The 20,000-nt window shown below is 48.5% G+C and overlaps 5 protein-coding genes across 5 annotated transcripts in view; 1 reads left to right on the forward strand and 4 right to left on the reverse strand.

The window, feature by feature from the left end:
• LOC139327841 (T-box transcription factor TBX19-like) overlaps positions 1–1,818 on the reverse strand; it is an 8,184-nt gene extending 6,366 nt beyond the window's left edge. The window contains exon 1 of the mRNA XM_070957846.1: positions 1,550–1,818. Coding sequence (XP_070813947.1) covers positions 1,550–1,818 — 269 coding nt within the window. The remainder of the gene's footprint in view (positions 1–1,549) is intronic.
• Positions 1,819–5,721: 3,903 nt separating this feature from the next.
• On the reverse strand, positions 5,722–8,390 carry LOC139327894 (vesicle transport protein SFT2B-like). Its single transcript, XM_070957913.1, has 8 exons — positions 8,224–8,390; positions 7,248–7,337; positions 7,057–7,142; positions 6,639–6,720; positions 6,404–6,439; positions 6,222–6,280; positions 6,097–6,126; positions 5,722–5,823 (listed from the first exon to the last, which is right to left on the reverse strand). Exons 1-8 carry the CDS (start codon positions 8,290–8,292, stop codon positions 5,787–5,789), a joined length of 489 nt encoding a protein of 162 aa, XP_070814014.1. The 5' UTR covers positions 8,293–8,390; the 3' UTR covers positions 5,722–5,786.
• A 746-nt stretch (positions 8,391–9,136) lies between these two features.
• LOC139351958 (uncharacterized) lies at positions 9,137–11,540 on the reverse strand. Its single transcript, XM_070993882.1, has 4 exons — positions 11,244–11,540; positions 10,464–10,688; positions 9,956–10,054; positions 9,137–9,355 (listed from the first exon to the last, which is right to left on the reverse strand). Exons 1-4 carry the CDS (start codon positions 11,538–11,540, stop codon positions 9,248–9,250), a joined length of 729 nt encoding a protein of 242 aa, XP_070849983.1. The 3' UTR covers positions 9,137–9,247.
• A 1,244-nt stretch (positions 11,541–12,784) lies between these two features.
• On the forward strand, positions 12,785–18,729 carry LOC139328018 (zinc finger protein 271-like). Its single transcript, XM_070958133.1, has 12 exons — positions 12,785–12,918; positions 13,990–14,192; positions 14,903–14,977; positions 15,113–15,208; positions 15,289–15,387; positions 15,702–15,825; positions 15,936–16,254; positions 16,340–16,386; positions 16,505–16,629; positions 16,769–17,291; positions 17,433–17,888; positions 18,124–18,729. The coding sequence occupies exons 1-12, from the start codon at positions 12,915–12,917 to the stop codon at positions 18,333–18,335; spliced, it is 2,283 nt and encodes a 760-aa protein (XP_070814234.1). The 5' UTR covers positions 12,785–12,914; the 3' UTR covers positions 18,336–18,729.
• A 135-nt stretch (positions 18,730–18,864) lies between these two features.
• f2 (coagulation factor II (thrombin)) overlaps positions 18,865–20,000 on the reverse strand; it is a 7,121-nt gene continuing 5,985 nt past the window's right edge. Inside the window, exons 13-15 of the mRNA XM_070958134.1 lie at positions 19,746–19,924; positions 19,285–19,355; positions 18,865–19,017 (exon numbers count right to left, since the gene is read on the reverse strand). Coding sequence (XP_070814235.1) covers positions 18,865–19,017; positions 19,285–19,355; positions 19,746–19,924 — 403 coding nt within the window. The remainder of the gene's footprint in view (positions 19,018–19,284; positions 19,356–19,745; positions 19,925–20,000) is intronic.

Genomic DNA, 20,000 nt, shown 5'->3' on the forward strand with positions numbered 1-20,000 from the left:
ACACACAGTTTATTTCGCGACTGAGCAGGGCTGCAGATCAATAATCAGCTATTAACGAACCTGCAGAACATGTTTTCCATTTGATTATTGATCAGCATCAGCACGTGAACGGAGCGATAACGAGGCAGCTTTCATCCATCGACGACTTGTTTTCAAAGATAACGAGACTTTTTTCAGTCACTCCTCTGTTCATCGAGAAAACATCTGAGTCATAAACGGCTTCAGCTCATTGATTATTGATTATTGACTTTAGATTTGTTTTTTCAACATTCTAACCATCAGCAAACACACACAGTGATCAATGAACGCTGATCATCTCAGCGTTCATCCTGTCTGTCGCTCTGTGGCTGAATGTCCACAATGTTAATACAGATCAGGAAAAGTACTTCACGTATTCACAGTAAAAGTACTCAGTGGAGTACATGTCCCCTGTGTCTTCTGCTGTCCTCGTCTCTCAGATCTCATCTGATGACCGTGGAGTTTATTTGACAGTTTAAAAAGCACAATATTTAGAATATAGAAAATGGAAACTCTGCTGTTAAAAAGGAAGTTTTCATGCGTGTGAAGCTGCTTTCAGAGCGAGCGGCGGCTCTCCATCAGCGGCGGCTGAAGTGGCGTTCTGCAGGTGTGAATGGAGTGTTTTCCCACCGCACGGCGCGACCGGTCAACACGCCTCGGCTCGGCGGAAAAACCACACAGGCGCACACGTTAACGGCTGCTATCGAGACTAATGAATAACCCCGTGAGCGGGATCACTGATCCAGAGCCAGCTTCAAACACGAGTCAGCGCAGAGCTGCGTTCTGAGAGAAAACACTGCTGAACATGATTCAGCCAGCAGAACCCGGCAGAACCCCACAAACCCTGAAAACCCTGAAAACCAGAGAACCAGAGAAAACCAGAGCCGCCAACCACACTGTGGTATTTTAAAAAACTAGCTCTCATATTCATCTTTTCATTCCTGTTTTCTGTTCCAATCCTCATACGGTTGACGTGTTGATTCAAAGCCTTTTTATTCAGCCTGTGAAGATTCTCCTTCATCCTCATCACTGTTCATCCAGAGGAGCTCACCGAGACCTGAATCTGCTTCAGACCGCCAGCTCGCCACAGACCGCCTTCAAACAGCTTCCCTGACAAAATGATCTCTGTCCAGATGAGTTTTTACAGGTCACTTTTCATGGCAACAAAACACCTTAAGTTTGCAACAAAACACCTTAAGTTTGTAACAAAAAACCTCAAATTTGCAACAAAAAACCTCAAATTTGCAACAAAAACCTTAAATTTGCAACAAAAAACCTTAAGTTTTTTGAGTCATATTGATCGTAATGATCTCCTGTATTGATCGTATTAATGGTATTGATCGTATTGCTCCCCTGTATCGATCTCTTCCGTGCGTGTTCTTCCTGAAACACCCTGTTCGTCGCCGTCGCCTCAGCCTGATCACACCTGATCACAGACCAGCAAACACTCGTCTGGTTCTTCTGGCCGTCAGTCAGATGATTTGTCTCCGTCGTCTCTCGTGTGAGGACGACGATCGCTCGTCCCGCTTACCGTCCGTTCTTGGTGACGATCATCTCGTTGGTGATGTGCTGGAACTTCCTCCACAGCTCGCCGTCCTCCAGCGTCACCCTCAGCTCTCTCTCCGTCGGGTCGCCCTTCTCCCGGCCGGCCTGAAGCTCGCTCTCCACCGCGCTCAGCAGCCGGGACATGCAGCGCTCGGCCGAGCTGGAGCCGCACGCCGCCGTCCCGCCGGCGGGGGTCCGGTCAGCTGAGGACACAGAGCCAGACTCCCCGTCCTCCTGTGACCCCTCCACCTTCATCTGGACACACAGACAAAGACACATTTACAGTACGTCCAACATGAGGACACATCTGGTGTGTTCAGGAGCGTCAGACAAGCGGCTGTCGGTATGGGGAGGGGTCCAAAGAGGATCCCTGACTGCAGGGTCCAGAATCTGGAGCCATGGTCCTCGTCTCCCAAATGTGGTTAAAAGAAGACCGCGTTACTTTGAAGGATGAGTTTAGTCAACTTTAAACGGAATTAAGCCTCGATGAGGACGAGACGTCGTAACGAGGAAGACAAAGTAATGAGGCTGAATTAGGTGAAACCGCCGAAAGACAGAAGACGAGTGGACACCTGGGACGGGTCCACTCAGCGTCGATGTCTGAAGAAACTGAATAATACGTTTCCACCCTGTCAGACACACTTCTGCCACACACACTCACACGTCAAACACAGCAGGCGGACAGAGGACACACCTGAGCAGGTACGTCCTCGTGAACTTGATGTGTTATTTTCCATTAACTCACTTTGTCTTTTCCAAAAGTCTTTGTAAATTTTGTACGTCACCAAAATTCAGCCACATTTTGTCCAAACTGGTCTGACTTCATCCTGAATGGACGTTTAAACTGGCTGAAGCTTTTCCTCGGCTCACGGTGAAATCAGAGCTCGTCAAAGTGGATTCTTCTCTGAAATCACACGAAATCACATCTGAAAGCTTCGTTTTCTGCATCCAAACACACTTTGACCTTTTCTTCTTCTCTGTTGTTGTTTTCCGTCTGCTGGTCATTCATCTGATCTGCTCCTTCATTAAATCATTTTTGTAACGCAGAACATTTCAGCGCTGCTTTATGAAACCCACATTTAAAGACTCCTTTTTTGAGTTTTCTCTATTTTATCTGTGCAGATTCAGCAGATCTTTGAATCTTTCTGTCTTTCCATTTTCTGTCTTCCACTCAAATGAAACAAAAAAGGAATAATAATAATAATAATAATAATAATAAAATGATTTTATTCGTCTCTTCATTCATCATGAACTCATTTCTGATGGATGAGTTTGTATTAACTACAGCCACTTTATTACAATTAAATAATCCATTTAAAAAGAGATTTTCATTCATTCTGTTCAGTTTTATTAATCTTGAGAATTTTTGAAGTAACATTAATATCAAATTCTAAAACATGAAAAATAATCATTTGGGAGAAGGATCAGGACACGTCGACTAGATTTCAGCATTTTAAATAATCCTCTTTAAATCTTTTATTTTTCAGAATTTTCTTTTTTTTATTCTCAGACTAAATTTGTTTCAGTACAAAGATTAAAAAACTTCTGCTGATTACATCAGTGGATAAATACATCGATAAAAATAAAATAAACCTTCTGTGAATTTGTTTGTTCTGATCAAACAGTGACTCGTGAGCTCCAGCGCAGGATTTCACTTCTGTGGATGAATTCAAGGGAAACGTTGAGACGATCGAAGAAATATTAAATACATAAAGAAACACAATAAAAAACAATACAATAAAACAATAAAAAAAATCAATAAAAGAAAAATGAGTCTTCAATCAAAATCAAAATGAAATATGAAATAAAACGTGTTTCAGTCATCACAGAATAAATTTAAAGTACTTTTAAAGCCAATAATTCAGAGATAAAAATGAAACTCACCTGTGACTGACGAGGAGAAATAATCCAGAAACAAAAAGACGAAGTGACGATTCGACCATCAAAGAGCTGATTGTGTTTGCTTTTAATGTGAAGCAGCTCAACCTCCAACTGAGCTCATCAGAGGACACCAGGCCGACTACAGCTCGCTCGGCCGCGCTCTCTCTCCATCTCACACACACACACACACACACACACACACACACACACACACACACACACACACACACACACACACACACACACGCTGCCTCGCTAATGTCACTCCGTCTTTATTGGCCTGTAATTACGATCCGAAAACGTGAGGCCGAAGCAAAAAAGAGGAAACACAAACATCAAACAGAAGAAGCAGAAAAGCGACAGAAAGATGAAACGTTTTATTATTTTTATTAGTTACAGGTAAAAAAAAAAAGAGGAAATCAGTCTTCCTCGCCAGCGCTTCCCTCGGCTCCTCAACCTCACGCTGGAAAACCGGCTTCCTGTTTCTCAGCTCGGACACTCGAATGGAAATTCAAGGTGCGTCACAAAAAGATGAGACAGCAAAGAAACCTCAGAGTCAAGTTTCAGAGTCTGAAGGAAAGTTCTTCAGAAGACAGTCGATGGACAAACAAAGAGATTCAACGAGAAGGAGACAAAGACAAAAACAGAAAGAGCGTTTCCAGTGAAAACGAGCTTTGGTGGAGACAGCGAAGGACGGGGAAGGACAGGGAAGGACAGGGAAGGACGGGGAAGGACAGGGAAGGACAGTGAAGGACAGGGAAAGACAGCGAAGGACGGGGAAACAGTGAGTCGTGGAGGACAGACAGGAGGGACACTCTTCATGTTGCGTGAAAAGCTGAGATTGAAGAAAACCCTTCAATCTAAAATCTGCCTCCTCTCGAGGCAGAGACCGTCAGAGGAGCTGCAGCTGACAACGACACGCTGATCAATCGTTTCTGAGGGGGAGTCCGGCTGCGCCCCCCCAGCTTTAAATGTCAGCGGACAGTGCGAGGACAAACAGCCTAAGCTGTCCAGATCAGCGCGTCATGGCGGATAGGTCACGTCCAGCCGGAGAACATCTGGAAACGCACACGGAGAGCTGCGTCTGCGGCGACACCCGACACCTGAGCGCAGGGCGCCCGCCGCCGCCAGCACAGCCCAGCCGGCGTGTGTGTTTCAGCGTGTGTGCGTGGTTTAATCAGCAGCAAACGGCGGGCGGAGATTACAGGCTTTAGAGACTTAACGGGCAGAGACGCGAGCGAGGCGGCCGGTACACACCAGAGAGACGGACAGCGTCTCACACGGCTGTCAGCTGTTCATGACTGTCTCAAACCTGAGTCCATCCTGGTCAGACAGACACACGACTCACACGGTTTGTTTAACACAGTTTATTGAAAGGAGGGACACAGAGTGAGGACAGACAGAGGGACAGACAGCAGCTCCGTCTCAGATTCAGTTTGAGCTGAAATGATTGGACCTTTGACCACGAGGAGAGTGGACACTTCAGGGACATTCAGCACATCTTTTAATCATCTGTTTGTGTCTCAGAATGTCCTTTCACACCTCGTCTTTCTTTTCTCAGTGTCTTTATGTCTCATGGACAAACGGAGAGACAGAAACATGAAGAATAATAATCCCTGACTGCCTCTACGTTTACGTTCCTGATGTTTTCTGGCTCTTCGGCTTCATTTGGTGAAATAAAAACTGCGTTTGTCCCTGAAACGCTGGCGGACTCAAGACGGACAGCTCAGAAAGAAGACGGACAGCTCAGAAAGAAGACGGACAGCTCAGAAAGAAGACGGACAGCTCAGAAAGAAGACGGACAGCTCAGAAACAAAACTCATTAACAGTGATGAAGAATCTTAAATAAAACATCGACATCCTCAAAGTAAAATCTACGATCAGTTCCAGTCCAGTAAGAGTGAACAATAATAATAATAATAATGATGATGATGATGATGAAGATGATGATGAAGAGAGGGACAGTGCAGCTGGACGTTTGACGCACTCGGAGCATCCTGTGATATCTGTAGCGTCTGCTCTGAAGCTGTTTGCAGCTGCAGCTTTTGTCTCATCTAAAAGGCTTAAAGTGAGCATTAAACTGTGACGTCTCTGGATGTGAGCGTTCAGCGGCCTCAGGATGGAAACGCAGAAATGTTCAGCGAATCAGCGAGCAGACAGGAAACACGCCAACAGCTAACAGTGCTGGTCCCCAGGAAAACCAGTCGCTTTTAGCGTCCGCAGGTTCGGAGGCTGAGACGTTTAAGACCTCGATCAGTTCAGAGCGTCCAGAGAGATACACACCTCACAGCCTGCTGCGTCCTGATTGGTCGGACGGGCGGGCGCTCCGAGGGACGAGACGTCTAGACGCAGATCGAACACAGTTTCATGATGGCGTCCCTGAAAGGTTCAAGCACAGCTTCAGATCAGTCGTTTTGGACGGGACAGGACAGGATGGGACAGGACGGGACGGGACGGGACGGGACGGGACGGGCTTCAACATAAACCAGGTCCCAGAGCCTGAGTCCAGGCTGGACCGACTGAACCATGTGACCTGAGGCGGTCATTTAATTTAACTTTAAGCTTCTGTCCATCGAGTACATCTTTACAAACACCACAGAAGTGTGTGTGTGTGTGTGTGTGTGTGTGTGTGTGTGTGTGTGTGTGTGTTACCTGGCAAAGGGGATGTATGAAAGGCCGTACCTGTGATGAACAACAGCAGCAAATCAGACAGGTAAGACAGACAGAGAGGTGCGTGTGTGTGTGTGTGTGTGTGTGTACATGTGTGTGTGTCATACCAGGTGAACGCCAGAAACTGAAGGACGCAGAACAGCAGAGCGAGGCCGTTATTCTTCCACTGCAGAGACGCAGATTCAGAGACATTAAAGCCAAAACTGGACAGATGTACATCCACAGTGTGTGTGTGTGTGTGTGTGTGCGTGTGTGTGCGTGTGTGTGTTTGTGTGTGTGTGTTTCTCACCCAGAAAGCAGAACACAGCGTCAACGCCAGACAGACCTGCAGAGACAGACGAGTGTGTTTGACGTCAGAGTCGACAGAAAAACACTTGCTGACAGTTTGTCCAGAGTTTAATGGTGTCCACATGTCTTTTAAGTCACTTCAGGTTTTTCCTGTCTCGTGTGTCTCTGTGTTCACTCACGTCCTCCAGGAGTCACTGAGGAGTCTGAACATACGGTACAAACGTGTGTGTCCTCACCATCATGATGACGGTGGCCAGCGCTCGCTCTTTAGCGCACATGGTCTTCAGCTGCCTCAGCGGACCAATCAGGAACATGGTGCTGAAAAGACAAGGACACGTCAAACAACAGCTGGGTGGAGACAGGTTGGAGAGGCGGGGAGGAGGATGTGGAGTGACAGGCGAACTGGGAGCAGGTGACACTGACTGCAACCACTAGAGGGCGGCATTTCCCTTTTTAAAAGCCAAGCAGAAGACCCAGAGCTGAACATGAGGAATGATGGGTAATGTAGTTCACAGTTATCAGCTGGGACTTTCTAATGCTGACCCTGTCGGACCTGGTTCAGCTAAATCTGGACCATCTGAGTCCACCTCTGTGTGGTCTGGACCTCGTCAGACCAGCTCAGACCTGGTTTGGTTGGGGTCGGGTGGTGGTTACCTGGCCAGAGCGCAGATGTTTCCTACGCTGTAGAGGACAGCGAACACAGCAAGACCAAAACCTGGGATCCACAGCAAGCAGGTACCCTGGACACAGAGAGACAGAGACAAAGACAGGCTGTGACCACAGGGACAGACAGGCAGGCAGGCAGGCAGGCAGGCAGACAGACAGGCTGTGTGACAGACGCTCACCAGGATGGAGCACAGGACGCCCAGAATGAAGCAGATGATGAAGCCCTTCATCCTCGTGCCCCAGGCCAGTGTCGACGCCTGATTGGCTCTCTGCAGAGACGTCATCGACATCACGTTTACGCTTTAGTTGATCTTTATTGTTCTACACCAGAAACACTCTGACATGAGAGAGACGCCGGCGTGGACGGAGTCCCCAGCGTCTCCTCCACCCACACTGAGACACACTCGTGCTCCTCCTGTGATGATGATTGACAGCTGAACGAGCCTCTCTGGACATTTTAAGGGCATCAATGACGTCAATGATCAGTTGTTTTTAGTTTGACGTTAGATCATCAAAACCAGCAGCAGGTGTGTGTGGATCCACTCAGGCGCTGAACACACACACACACACACACACACACACACACACACACACACACACACACACACACACACACACACACACACACACACAGCTTCCTTCAGGCTAAAGGAAACACTGCGTGAGGATGTGGAGGAACAGCAGCATCACCATCGATGGAGAACACACAGGCTGCTGTTCAAACACTGTCAACACTCACTTTGGGCTCATTGTGAGCGATCAATCGATCGATCAATCAATCGATTGATCGATGGAGGAAACGATCAGCAGATTGATCCAGAATGAAAAGAATCATTAGTTTCAGTCCTTTATAAAACAGTTAAAATGAGCCACGATAATCTAATGAGATCAGACAGAGTACTGCGCTGAGTACTTTTACTCTGAATACTCTGAATACTGAATAAACTACTTTTCCCTGATTATTACTTACATACTTATGTACCTGTAATAGATTAATAGTACTTTTACTCCAGTAAAGGGTGTGAATACGTCCTCCACCACTGATCATCACATTAAAAGTGATCATTATTTAAGTTTATTTCTCATTAAAAAGCAGATGGACATTAGCCAACAAGCTAACAACAACACAGAGATGCTAGCGGCCGTGAACGTCACCTCCAGTATTCCCGGTCCCTCCGTGTTTCCATCATCTTCGCCGCTCAGCACCTTCTTTAATTTATCCATAAAGTCGCTTTTTTCTGCCTGATCGTGGACAAAACCCTCCCTGACTTTCCAGAAGCTTCCCAGATGTTTCCAGTCTCAGGTGCAGCAGGTTACTGCGCGCTGAACTTACACTGAAGAGGAGTTGACGCTTCAACAGGTGCAGCACTTCCGCCTGCAGTCCCGCCTCCGGCCACAACGCAGTTAAAGGGGGCGCTGTTTCCCCGACATGAGCAACAGGTACGTAAACTTAACAAAAACTAAATAAACTCATTACAGAGCCAACATAAACATTAATGCAGCAGTAATATTCACCCACAAACATCAGATAGAGTAGAAAAACACTGACAGGGCGAATTTTACTGCAACATTAATAATTTTACTAGGTTTTGAATGCAGGACTTTTACTTGTAGTGGAGTACTTTCACAGTGTGGTCGTGTGAGTACTTTTACTGAAGTAAAGGATGTAAATACTTCCTCCACCACTGACCGGCTTCCTGTCAGCCTGGCAGCAGAATAAAAAACATGTTTTTGTGTTTTTCTGCTTTGCCTCACCTCAGAGGAGAAGAAATACTGCAGTTTTCTCAGCAGTTGGAATACTTTTTTCTCCGCAGGTACGATCAAACTTTATTCAAAGATTTCAACAACACTGCTAAAATGTTAAAAAACAGTTGAGTGAAATCCTGCTAACACACACACACACTCACACACACACACATGAGTGAGGTTACTGTGGTTGTACATTAGCTTTATGATTGGCCGTTTACGCAGTTTTATTACTGTATTAAATCTATTATGTTCACAGACGCACTCAGACACCTCAGATCAGACTGTTCCTGTTTGTGTTTCTGAAAATGTCCATTTTGAAGATGGCTGACGGGACGTCACAGTCTCCTGCTTCAGGCGCCAACGCGACGCCGCAGTCCAAAGCTTTGGGTTTTTGGGAGGCTTTGCTGGCGTGACTCTCTTCCTGGTGGTTTTAGGGGACTTTGACTCTGGCGGCGCTCCAGTCGACGGGCCGTGGCATGGACACCTGAACGTGACAGGTGGGACAGGACTGTTTCCCCCACAACCACTCCTCTATGCACTGCAGACAGAGCAGAGACAGAACGAGGGACAGTCATGTTCAATTCAGAAGGTATTTGATGTACTTTTACTGTACTTTAAGCACTTCCATATCATGTACTTGTACATTTATCAGATGGATTCAGTAACTAGCTACTTTTCAGATTACAAATTTACATAAAAACTACAATAATGACTTTTTAAAATTACATGTTGTTCAAGGTCAAACTGTCAAAGGACGTCAGTTGAAATGAGCTCCACCTCGACCAGCGACAGCAATGTTACAGCAGTAATAATCAGGAAATGCAGTACAAGCTCGAGCATTACAGTGCTGGGGCCCTTCTGCTGCAAAATGAGTACTTTTACTGCATGTACTTTCTGTTGATATTACTTTTCTACTCCTTTAGTTTGATTCTGCTGTCTGTCTGAAAGCTTCATGAGGAGCTCCTGCTGTTTGTTTTAGTGTCACTGTTTGTGTTCAGGGTGTGTGTGTGCGTGCGTGTGTGTGTGTGCATGTGTGCGTGTGTGTGTGTGTGTGTGTGTGTGTGTGTGTGTGTGTGTGCGTGCGTGCGTGTGTGTGTGTGTGTGTGTGTGCATGTGTGCGTGTGTGTGTGTGTGTTACCTCCTTGTGGAAGGTGTGTGTGCACTGCAGTTCTCTGGTGCCGCCGCTTCCTTGATTCAGGTCGTGGTGACAGATCAGACACATGCTGTCTGCGTCGTTCTGAAACACAAAAGCTTTGCGGTCACAGAGATCTGAGAAGACGACCTGACGCCTGAACGCCTCTCGACACCATCGAGATCACTTCCTCCTCTTTTGAAGGAATAGTTCAACAGTTTGGGAAACAAGCTGCAGAAGATGGAGACCGCTCATCAGGTCACATGACGGAGTGTCGGTGATGCATCACGTCCCCCCATGTCACGTTTCCACCGTCTACTCCTCAAACCATTGCCCCCAGTGGACGTCCTATACCTGTCCTCTACAGGTGTGGTAACTACAGGAAGTGTCAATCTTCTGGAAACCAGCGTATTTCCCAAAATGTTGAACTTTAAAGGAAGCGTCTTAAACTGCCTCGTGTTGAATTGGGCCACATGAATAAATTTGCCTAGAAAACATCAACATTTTCACCCACCAGCGACATCACATTGCGTCTCCTGAACACGGCCCGCCTCTCGGGCGCTATGACCTCTGGGATTGTGGGTATGAGGGAGGGTCTTCGCTCGGGGGCCAGGGCAGAGGCCTCCTGCGGCGAGGTCAGGAGGCGGCGGGAGGAGGAGCGACGCTGCAGGAACCTCGCCGTCACCGGAGCCCGAGTGGACGAGTGGAGCCGAGACAGCTGCATGGCCGACAGCGTAGCCTGGACAGACGGGGGGGAGAGGAGGTTAATTGGTTTAACTGGTGGCCACATCTATTTTTAAGTCCAGTACATCCAATCCAGCAGTATCTGTAAACAAGAAGCACCGTTTTTAACTCAGCCGTCACTTTTTAGACTGCTGTTGTCTGCAAGCTTCGTCTGTTCTGACGCTTTGAACTTTTCAGGACGAGCCAACTCGTCCAAAGTGCTTCGAAGCAGCTGACGTGTCCTGAGAGCTGGACACTCGCTGCTAATGCAGGTCCTGAGAGGCTCTGAAAGGCCTGACTGCTGCTCTCAGCCTCGAGGTGTCTCTGATCAGCATGTGCTGTCAGGACAGCACAACATGCAAGCCGTCACCTCATTGGACCATTCGGGACGGTCTGTGCAGAGGTCATTTGTTCCTCTGGAGGGCGAAACGTGGACTGTGTAGATCCACCGTCCTGCAGAGGACCCTCAAACTGGCTGTGCACCATCAGTCTGTTTCTGTTTCTCAAGCTAATTCTGAGAGTCGTCAGTCTGAAACAGCCTGAGCTGAGTTCTGGCTTCCTGTTCTCTTACCGGACACGGCAGCGACGCCCGCCGGTCGACCCTCGTCGGGACCAGTGGCTCCACGCTGCTCCTGCTTTCGGCTCTTCTCCTCTCCGACTCCTCTGCTCCGTCCTCCCCCTGCACCGTCTTCTCCTGCTGTTGCCCCCTTCTGTACCGCTGCATCCAGGCATTGAAGATCCGAGAATCTTCCTCCTCATCCTCATCCTCATCCTCCTCTTCCTCCTGCCCATCCTCCTCTTCCTCACCTGCGCTCAAAGGGCTCGGGTCCTCTGTGCTTAAAAACACGTCTTCTGTGTCTGGATCCATCGCAGGGACGTTTATGGCGCTAACAGCTAACTGTGCTTCAACAACAAACAAACTTTATGCTAAGCTACGCTAAATGTGAGCCTGGCTTCTGCTAAGATACAGCAGATTTATTGAATTTATGGCCACGCTATGCTGGATTAAACAGAGTGAAGGTCTATTTGAGTAATTACAGCTCGCCTGTGATAATTAAAACCACACATTCAGAGGCTGAACCACAGCAAAGCTCACACTTCACTGAGCTGGCAGGTGGACAGTTTGAGAGCGGGGCGGCAGGTTTAGGTGTCTGGATGGATGAAGAAGTAATGGATGGATGGATTATATGAGCAACGGATCCATAAATCCAGCCTTGACTGTCGATCCGTCTCAGCGCCCCTCGGATCCATACAGATCCAAAGATGAAGCCGGTCAGCCTGAGCGGCCTCCACCTCCTCCACAGGTCCACGTCCACGTCGTCTGTCCTCGTCCTGGACGCTGATTTTTCTTGCTTCTGTCTTGCTGTTTCTGTCCTGCTTCCTGCGCTGCTGTCAGCTGAACACTGTTAATCCATTTACTGGAGCACAGGTGGAGGGAGGAGGATTACACCTGGCTTACTGAGCTATCTGTGTCAGAGCAGATGACGGAGGAGAGTCGTTTCACTGCCTTCTCAGCGGCTCAGCTTCACTGATTAACTGCTAATCGTATCTTATCAATGCTTTTTCACTGGGTCTTCTTCATTCTGCCATTTATTTGAGGACGTTTAATAATTAGTAATTTGTCTTCACAATGCAAACTTCGCTCCTCTTGTTTTTTTATTTTGTCATACCAGAAAACATTTCTTTTCTTTTGGAATAAATATAGAAGAGCAATGGTTTGAAACTTTTATGTAATTTATTTCATTAATGAGCTAAAACTTCTGGCACAATCTTTTTCAAATAGATACATTAATTAATCTATTTTCTTTACCAAATATATGTCTACTGTTGTTCTCAACAGAGCTGATTTGGATGGTTTTCACTCCAAATATGTCTTTTTAAAAAGCACTCGAATGATATTTCAGCCAGCTAAAATATCAGCTGATCTTATCTTATTATTTTATAACATTCTGACATAAAAATAGAAATATTATCTGATCACTTGTATTTGTTTATTATAGGCTAAAATATTAATATCAGCCTCATTAAGTTCACAGAAATTTACTGATTTCATGAATTAATACACTAGAGACAAAAACAAAGCTTATTTACAAAACCGGAAGTGCTTCGTGTGCTTCCGGTACGAAGGCGGGGCTGCTGTTAGCTGGACTGTAAACATCAGGTAGCTGTTAGTTCACCCAGCTAACCTGATTTTAGTGCAGTGTTGAAACGTGAACAAGAAGTGCGCGGCAGCAGAAGCGGCATGGGTACGTACAGATGACGTTTAGTCGTCGGTTTACTGTGTTTTCATCAGCGTTTGTTTCTCATCTCACAGATTAACTAAATAGCAAACGTTAGCCAGCTAGCCCAACTTGTGGTTGCTCGTTGAGCCGATACGTTCCAAACTCCCTGCAGAAAAATGTTGTTTTTGATCTGTTTTGACTCATGGAAGGTTATATATAAGAGGAAATCGTGCAATCGGTATTGCCAGTCGTTTGTAGATTAATCTAATTGAATTCGGCAGATGTGCAACATACAAAACGGTGTTTATTTTAGTCAAGAAGAGCATTTAAAGGGGTCAAAAGCTGTTAATAACGCCAGGTCTTTTGAGCCAACTAACCACAGCTAATGATAACGTTACTGAATTAGCCCCAGCTTGTTGTTCTCCACACATCGTGTTCATACTGAGAGTATTGTATCCCTGAATATATGCATTCATTCATCAACACTCACATCTTAAATTAATGATTAACTAACGTGAGACGCATTACATGGAGCCAGGGTCAAGTGTGGCGGTGATAGCGACTGGCGCTGCCACTCTTTAAAAAAATGATAGATTTAGGAAATAACAGTTTAGCCATATCATGTGTTCGATATTGTGCCGAATTGACGACCTGTTATTATTTATTCGGAAAATATCTTAAATCCAGTGTTTTTAAGCTGTGCTACTTTGCTAATCGAAAACAAATTCTTAATTCCGGGATTTCTTAATGGAGTTTGGCGGGAAAGCTTCGTGCTAAAATTTAATTTCCAAACTCTGATTTCTGTGGGCAGATGGACAGAAGTAACAGTTTGTGTAGATTTAGTCACAGACCACCTGAATATACCTGCGAAGCCATGAAGGTGTGGCAGCAGTGACACACCTCAGTGAGCCATGACTGGATGCAGCCGCACCTTGAGAAGAAGAAGGTGTTCGTCCTGACATGATCAGTGGCTCTGTTCCACTCAGGTGTCGCAGTGTGACAGCATGAGCGATGCCAGTGCCCGAGTTTGAAGCAGCTAAATGGAACCCAGCCATCATTCATAAAAACACCTGTCACATGTTCCTCCCCCCCCAGCCTCCGCTCCCCCCCTCTCCTCCCTGCGCCTCCTCATCCCTCCTCTCCGCCTGCTGACGGCTGCCATGTGGCAGGTCGCACGCCAGCAAAGCGTGAAGCATTATGGGATGCTGGAGGACTTTGTTTCCCTGGTAACCGAGGCTGTCCCGCAGCTGCTGACAGACAGGCAGAGGAGCCTGCTGCTGCTGGCGCTGAGAGCCAAGGTGAGTGGAATGTAAAGAAATACACTTATGAGGTACTTGTACTTCAGTATTTCCATTTACTGCTACGTTCCAGAAGCGGGGGGTGGGGCGAGGCGCCTGCTGTGCCGGCTGACCTTGGCACTTATATGTTCATTCTTGTTTTGGTAAATCATGCCAAGAGCGTCTCGCAGGTTGGCGCCAAGCAGTCTGCAGCCAGAGATGTTTGGATGCATCCCATCAGGCCTGAAGCGGTCTTCACGCTTCCAGAGATAATGAAATTGTCAATAAAGTCTCTCCCACGGTGAGGCCTGCCGGCGCTCAGGGCGAGGAGTCGACGCCTCTCCTCAAGGCTGAACGAGGCCGGATGTGAAAGCATGTTGTGACTGACTGTCGCTCTGCTTTCAGGACGTCAGACGGCGGCAACAGCTGGAGTCAAATTCAACAAATAATGTGAACGTGGCTTCATTTTTATCTGCGGCTGTGCAGGAATAACAGGGTTAAACACACACGTGAGAACAGGAAGCTGTGAGCGTCGTGAATGGAGCTCAGCAGCTGCTCACGTCTGAGCCGTCACACTGACTCACAGGTGTCCGTCGTCCTCGAGTGTCGACGCTTTGAATGTGAATCCACAAACAGTCGACGGACCAGTTTGGCAGTTTTCACCTCAACAACAGAGACGTCCCTGTTTGAACATGTTCATCAGCAGAGCGCGTCTTCCCTCTGTGCCTCAGGTGACCCTCTGCGACCCGGAGCCACAGGCCGGCCACGCCCACCTGGACCGCATCCGCTCCGCCTCCAAGGCGACGGTGAGAGAGGCAGATTCAGAGTCCGTCATCACCTCTGTCATCACCTCCGTCATCACCTCCGTCATCACCTCCTTCTCTGCTTTCTGAAAGTTTCAAATGTTGGTTCAGGTTCGATGTCTTTCTGTGTTCTTCCAGCAGCCCGATGACGAGGCAGACGAGTGGTCTTCTGCTCTGGTGACTCTGACCAACAAGGTGGCAGAGAGTCCGGCGGACCGACAGCGCCTCCTGCAGGTCAGTGGTGCAACAACAGCGTGACGAGGCGTTTGAGTGCTGCAGGTTTTCTAACGGACGCATCTTCTCTGTCGGTTCAGGAGGTCTTCAACCAGAGCTTCGACTCCGCGCTGCAGTCCCTCGTGTCCGACTTCCTGTCCAGGATCGAGCAGCTGTTCCCCGTCCCCGACTTCAAACAGGTGCTCAGTGACCTCTGACCTTTGTTTGTAAAGTGCATGTTTAAATGTGCTGCTTGACTTTGTCTTCTGGTTCCCATCATGCTTTGTGGGATGGAAACAGGAAGTGAGACGTTTTCTTTTGTATTTGCTGTGTGTGAGCTCCTGTTTACGCTGGATGTCCAGACAAGTATCTGAGAAGGTTTGAGTCGTCCTCTCAGTGTTTTAAAGTATGTAAATGAGCTGTGCGTCATGGCGCCGCCTGGCGGTCTGAAGAGACGCCAGCGTTATTACGATTCATCCCGAGGGGACATGAACGTAACGTCTGTGTTACTCAGGCTGCCTCCTGGCTCGATGCTGCCCCTGGTGGTCTGGACGACTGTCTGCAGGAGCCGGACAGGGACGATCTGAGGGTGCTGTTGACCAATCAGAGCTGCCTGCTGGGAGGAGCAAGCGCCACAGGTACGAAAGCGTCTCTGAACAGGAACGCGATGAAAAGCTTAAAAACATCAAAAACATTTTCACCATATTTATTGTTTTTTTATTGATTATCTAACTGATTTTTTTCTCAGTGAGTCACGACACAGAGACCGTCCTCCTCTCAGCCTGGTCCCACCCCCTCTTCACCAAGCTGATCAATCCTGACCCTCCTCCTGCCCACACAGAGGTCCAATCAGATCCTCTCCCTGATAAGGTCAGTCCTGCCGTCCAGCCGGACGTGGAGCTAGTGAAGGTGGAGGTGGTGGTGATGACTGAGGACGAGCAGGAGCAGGTAGAGGAGACTGTGATTGGTCAGACCGCGTCGCCTGTGGATCAAGAGGCGTCCAATGAGAGTTCAGTGGTGGGCGGTGACGAATGTGCCGTCACAACTGTGACTCTGGAAGTGGACAGGTGAGACACCTCCTCATGTTTTGTCCTGAGTCAGCTGTGTCCCCGCTCATGTGCTGATTCCACCAATCAAATTGTCTCCTGTCAGGTTAAAGGACTCACCTGGAACCTTTGCTGACCAATTAGAAGACACAGGTAAGACACACACACACACACACACACACACACACACACACACACACACACACACACACACACTGATGAACTCAACAGACACACTGACCGTGTTTCTTCCACTTACCTTTTGTCACAGTTGACCAATCAGATCACTCCTGCTCTGAGGTCACAACCAATGCTCTGTTCAGCATTTCCCATAATTCTCAGCGGGTCGCTCACAGGTGTCCTCAGTGTGGCAAATGTTTCATCTACCGTTCTCAGGTCAGTGTGTCAGGACGGCATTTTATTTATTATCAGTCACATGAAGTACTGCACAGTTTTGAGGTACTTGTACTTTGCTTGAGTACTACAGTACATGTACATGATGATGAGTACTTTCTTCCCTCGCTGCCGTCCACAGGTGATCCGTCACCTGCGTAGCAATAAGTCGTGCGGGTCAGCCTTAACGACGGCCGGAGCTTTGACCCTTCAGATTCCACCTGCTGTTCCTGAAGAAGAGCCCCGCCCCCCAGAGCCCCGCCTCCCAGAGCCCCGCCCCTCCAGGAGCCACTCGTGTTTCCAGTGCAGCGCCGTCTTCAAAACCAAAGGCGAGCTCCTGTCGCACCAGCGCAGCCACCGGACCCGCCCCGTCTACCAGTGCGGCCAGTGCGACAAGGAGTTCCACCACCTGTCCAGTCTGTCCAACCACAAGCAGACGCACCTGGACAAAGGCGGGTTCACCTGCAGCAGGTGCGACAAGGTGTTCGAGTCGGCCAAGGAGAGAGACGCCCACCGGCTGCAGCACCGGCTGCCGGACCTCACCTGCACGGTGTGCGAGCAGGCGTTCAGCTCTCAGACTCAGCTGCTGCGACACCTGCAGACTCACTCTGTGGAGGGCGCCGAGCCTCGCTACAACTGCCGCTTCTGCGACCAGACCTTCTCAGGTAACGTCCTCGTCACAGGGCGGCGGAAAGACGGCCGACTCTGCGCTCCACAGTTCAGTCTGCGCTCACTGGCTCACCTGAAGTCTCAGTTTGACACCTGTCGTCCTGACGTCTTCGCTAACTCTGGTCTTTGCTCTTCAGGGGTGACCCAGCTTCGGATCCACCAGCGCACGCACACGTTCCGCCTGTACCAGTGTGACCAGTGCAGCAAGACGTACGGCTCGCTGACCGGCCTGCACTCGCACCGGGCGAGCCACACGGCCGAGAGCCGCTTCCTGTGTCCGCAGTGCGGCAAACGCTTCAAGACCCGCGACGGGCTGGAGGGCCACCTGAGGACGCACAGCGGGGAGCGGCCCTACCGCTGCCCCTACTGCCCCAAAGACTTCACCGCGCTCGCCGGCCTCAACGTGCACGTGCGGCGGCACACCGGGGAGCGCCCGTACGTGTGCACGGTGTGCGGGAAAGGCTGGCCGTCCGGAGGAGACCTGCAGAAGCACATGAGGACTCATACAGGCGAGCGGCCGTATGTCTGCCAGGACTGCGGCAAGGCCTTCTCCATTTCCTGTCACCTGACCGAACACCGGAGGATTCACACAGGTGACACACGCCGCAGAGGCCCCATAACATGAATAAGTCATGTCTTTTAAAGAACTATTTAGATTTAAAGCAGTGGTTGTGAAATGACTCCATGATGCTCCGTCATGAAACTGACTGACGTTCTCTGTCTGTCCATCTGTCCATCTGTCTCTCTGTCTGTCCATCTGTCCATCTGTCTCTCTGTCTGTCCATCTGTCCATCTGTCTCTCTGTCTGTCCATCTGTCTGTCGTCCAGGGGAGAAGCCCTTCTCGTGTCCAGAGTGCGGTAAATGTTTGCGGAGGAAGTTCGATCTGAAGAAACACATGTTGTCTCACAGCAGCGTCCGTCCATACGCCTGCGTTTACTGTCCCAAGAGCTACACCCGCAAGACTCACCTGAACAGACACCTGCTGACGCACAGGACTGCCGACAGCGAGGTGGTGGTGGAGATGGCTGACGATGCCTGAGCTTCATCACGCTGAGTCTGCTTCACCCTCCAGGAAACCTGTTTTTTAAACCTTCTTAACTGTGAATCACTGCAGTGTCAACTGCTTCATGAGCGTGTCTGTCGTGTGTCTGTCGTGTGTCTGCAGCGTGTCTGTCGTGTGTCTGCAGCGTGTCTGTCGTGTGTCTGTCGTGTGTCTGCAGCGTGTCTGTCAGATGTCTGTCGTCGTCGTCGCTGTTGTTTCCTCGTATTTGTCAGTGAAGATCAGCACTAGTCGTCTGACCACCTGATGAACTGATGATGACCAGACGGTGATGCTGCGTCGTGAGAACCGAGCGTCCAATGGGAGGCTCTGGTTGTGTTGCCATGGAGATTTTGTATCTGTGCTTTGCGTATATAAAAGCTGTTGTGTTTAATGTTGTGACTCTTCTGACTTTATTCACCACCAGAGCTTTTATTTGTCACACAAGATGAAACGTTTCAGTAATCAGACCTGAGGTCAGCGCGACCACGTCAAATCAGTTTATTAGCATCGTCTTCAGGGACGGCGTCTAGTCGTCGTCTCCTCCTGCCTTGTCGATAACCTTCCTCATCCACCTGCCCATCCTGAACAGGTGAGTGTAGAAGCCGTACTTGCCGTCCCGGTCGCAGCCTTCGCCCCACGACACGATGCCCATCTGGTACCAGCGGTTCTCTGCCGGATACTGCAGAAGAGCAAAGGATGATGGGCTTTTCTTTGTTCGTACGTGATGACTGTTTCAGTTCATACAGACCTCAGATCAGTTCTTAGTTTTAGCTTCTCTTGTCGAGACGTTTTCTGTTATTCCAGCTGTTCCACTCATGTTTGCCCACAGGAGGCGTTTTAGTGATCAAATACATTAAAAAAACATGTACGAAGAGCTTTTTACAGGTTTAAATACTCATTTTAAGTGTTAAACAGGAGACTTAAAATGTGGATTGATGATTCTCACCTTCATCACAAACGGTCCACCGCTGTCTCCCTCACAGGCGTCCCCACGTTGACTGTCCTCTGGTTTAAAACCTGCAACAAACAGTCGATAGTTACGAGGAACTGAAGCAGTTTGGTTTCGAGATGATGCCTCCTAATGCTAGCATTTAGCATTAGCAAGTTTAAAGATGACCATGTTCACCATCTTGGATTAGCATATTAACATGCTAGCTTTTGCTAATTAGCAGTAAAGTACAGCTGAAGCTGGTGGAGGAAGAAGTACTCCGGTCTTTTACTTGATTTAAAGTATCAGTACCACAGTGTAGAAATACTTCTTCGTCATGATGCCGAATGACTCATTTCAGAAAAACACTGGATTATAATGACATCATCGTTTATGAGTTATACTTTGTATCGATAATCTCAATCTGCAAAGCAAAGTTCTAAACGTTGTTCTTGAACAGATGTGGAAACAGACGTTACCTGCACAGAACATGTTGTCGGTGATCCTGACCGACGTGGAGCTGCGGCAGGTGTCCTGATCCACGATTGGTAGATGGATCTGCTGGAGGACTGTGGGTAAATTTCTTGCCGCTGGGTTCCAGGTCTCCTTCAGGTTCCCCCAACCGGTCACTCGGCCCTTAAAGCCTTCAGTCATGAGCCTGTCGGGGAGGTCAATCAGAAACAGATGAGCTCTGTGGAGGGTTCACGGGCTGAACAGCTGGCTGAGGGTGTTGT

This window comes from Chaetodon trifascialis, chromosome 24, assembly GCF_039877785.1.
Source record: "Chaetodon trifascialis isolate fChaTrf1 chromosome 24, fChaTrf1.hap1, whole genome shotgun sequence".
In the NCBI taxonomy this organism is placed as follows: Eukaryota; Metazoa; Chordata; class Actinopteri; order Chaetodontiformes; family Chaetodontidae; genus Chaetodon; species Chaetodon trifascialis.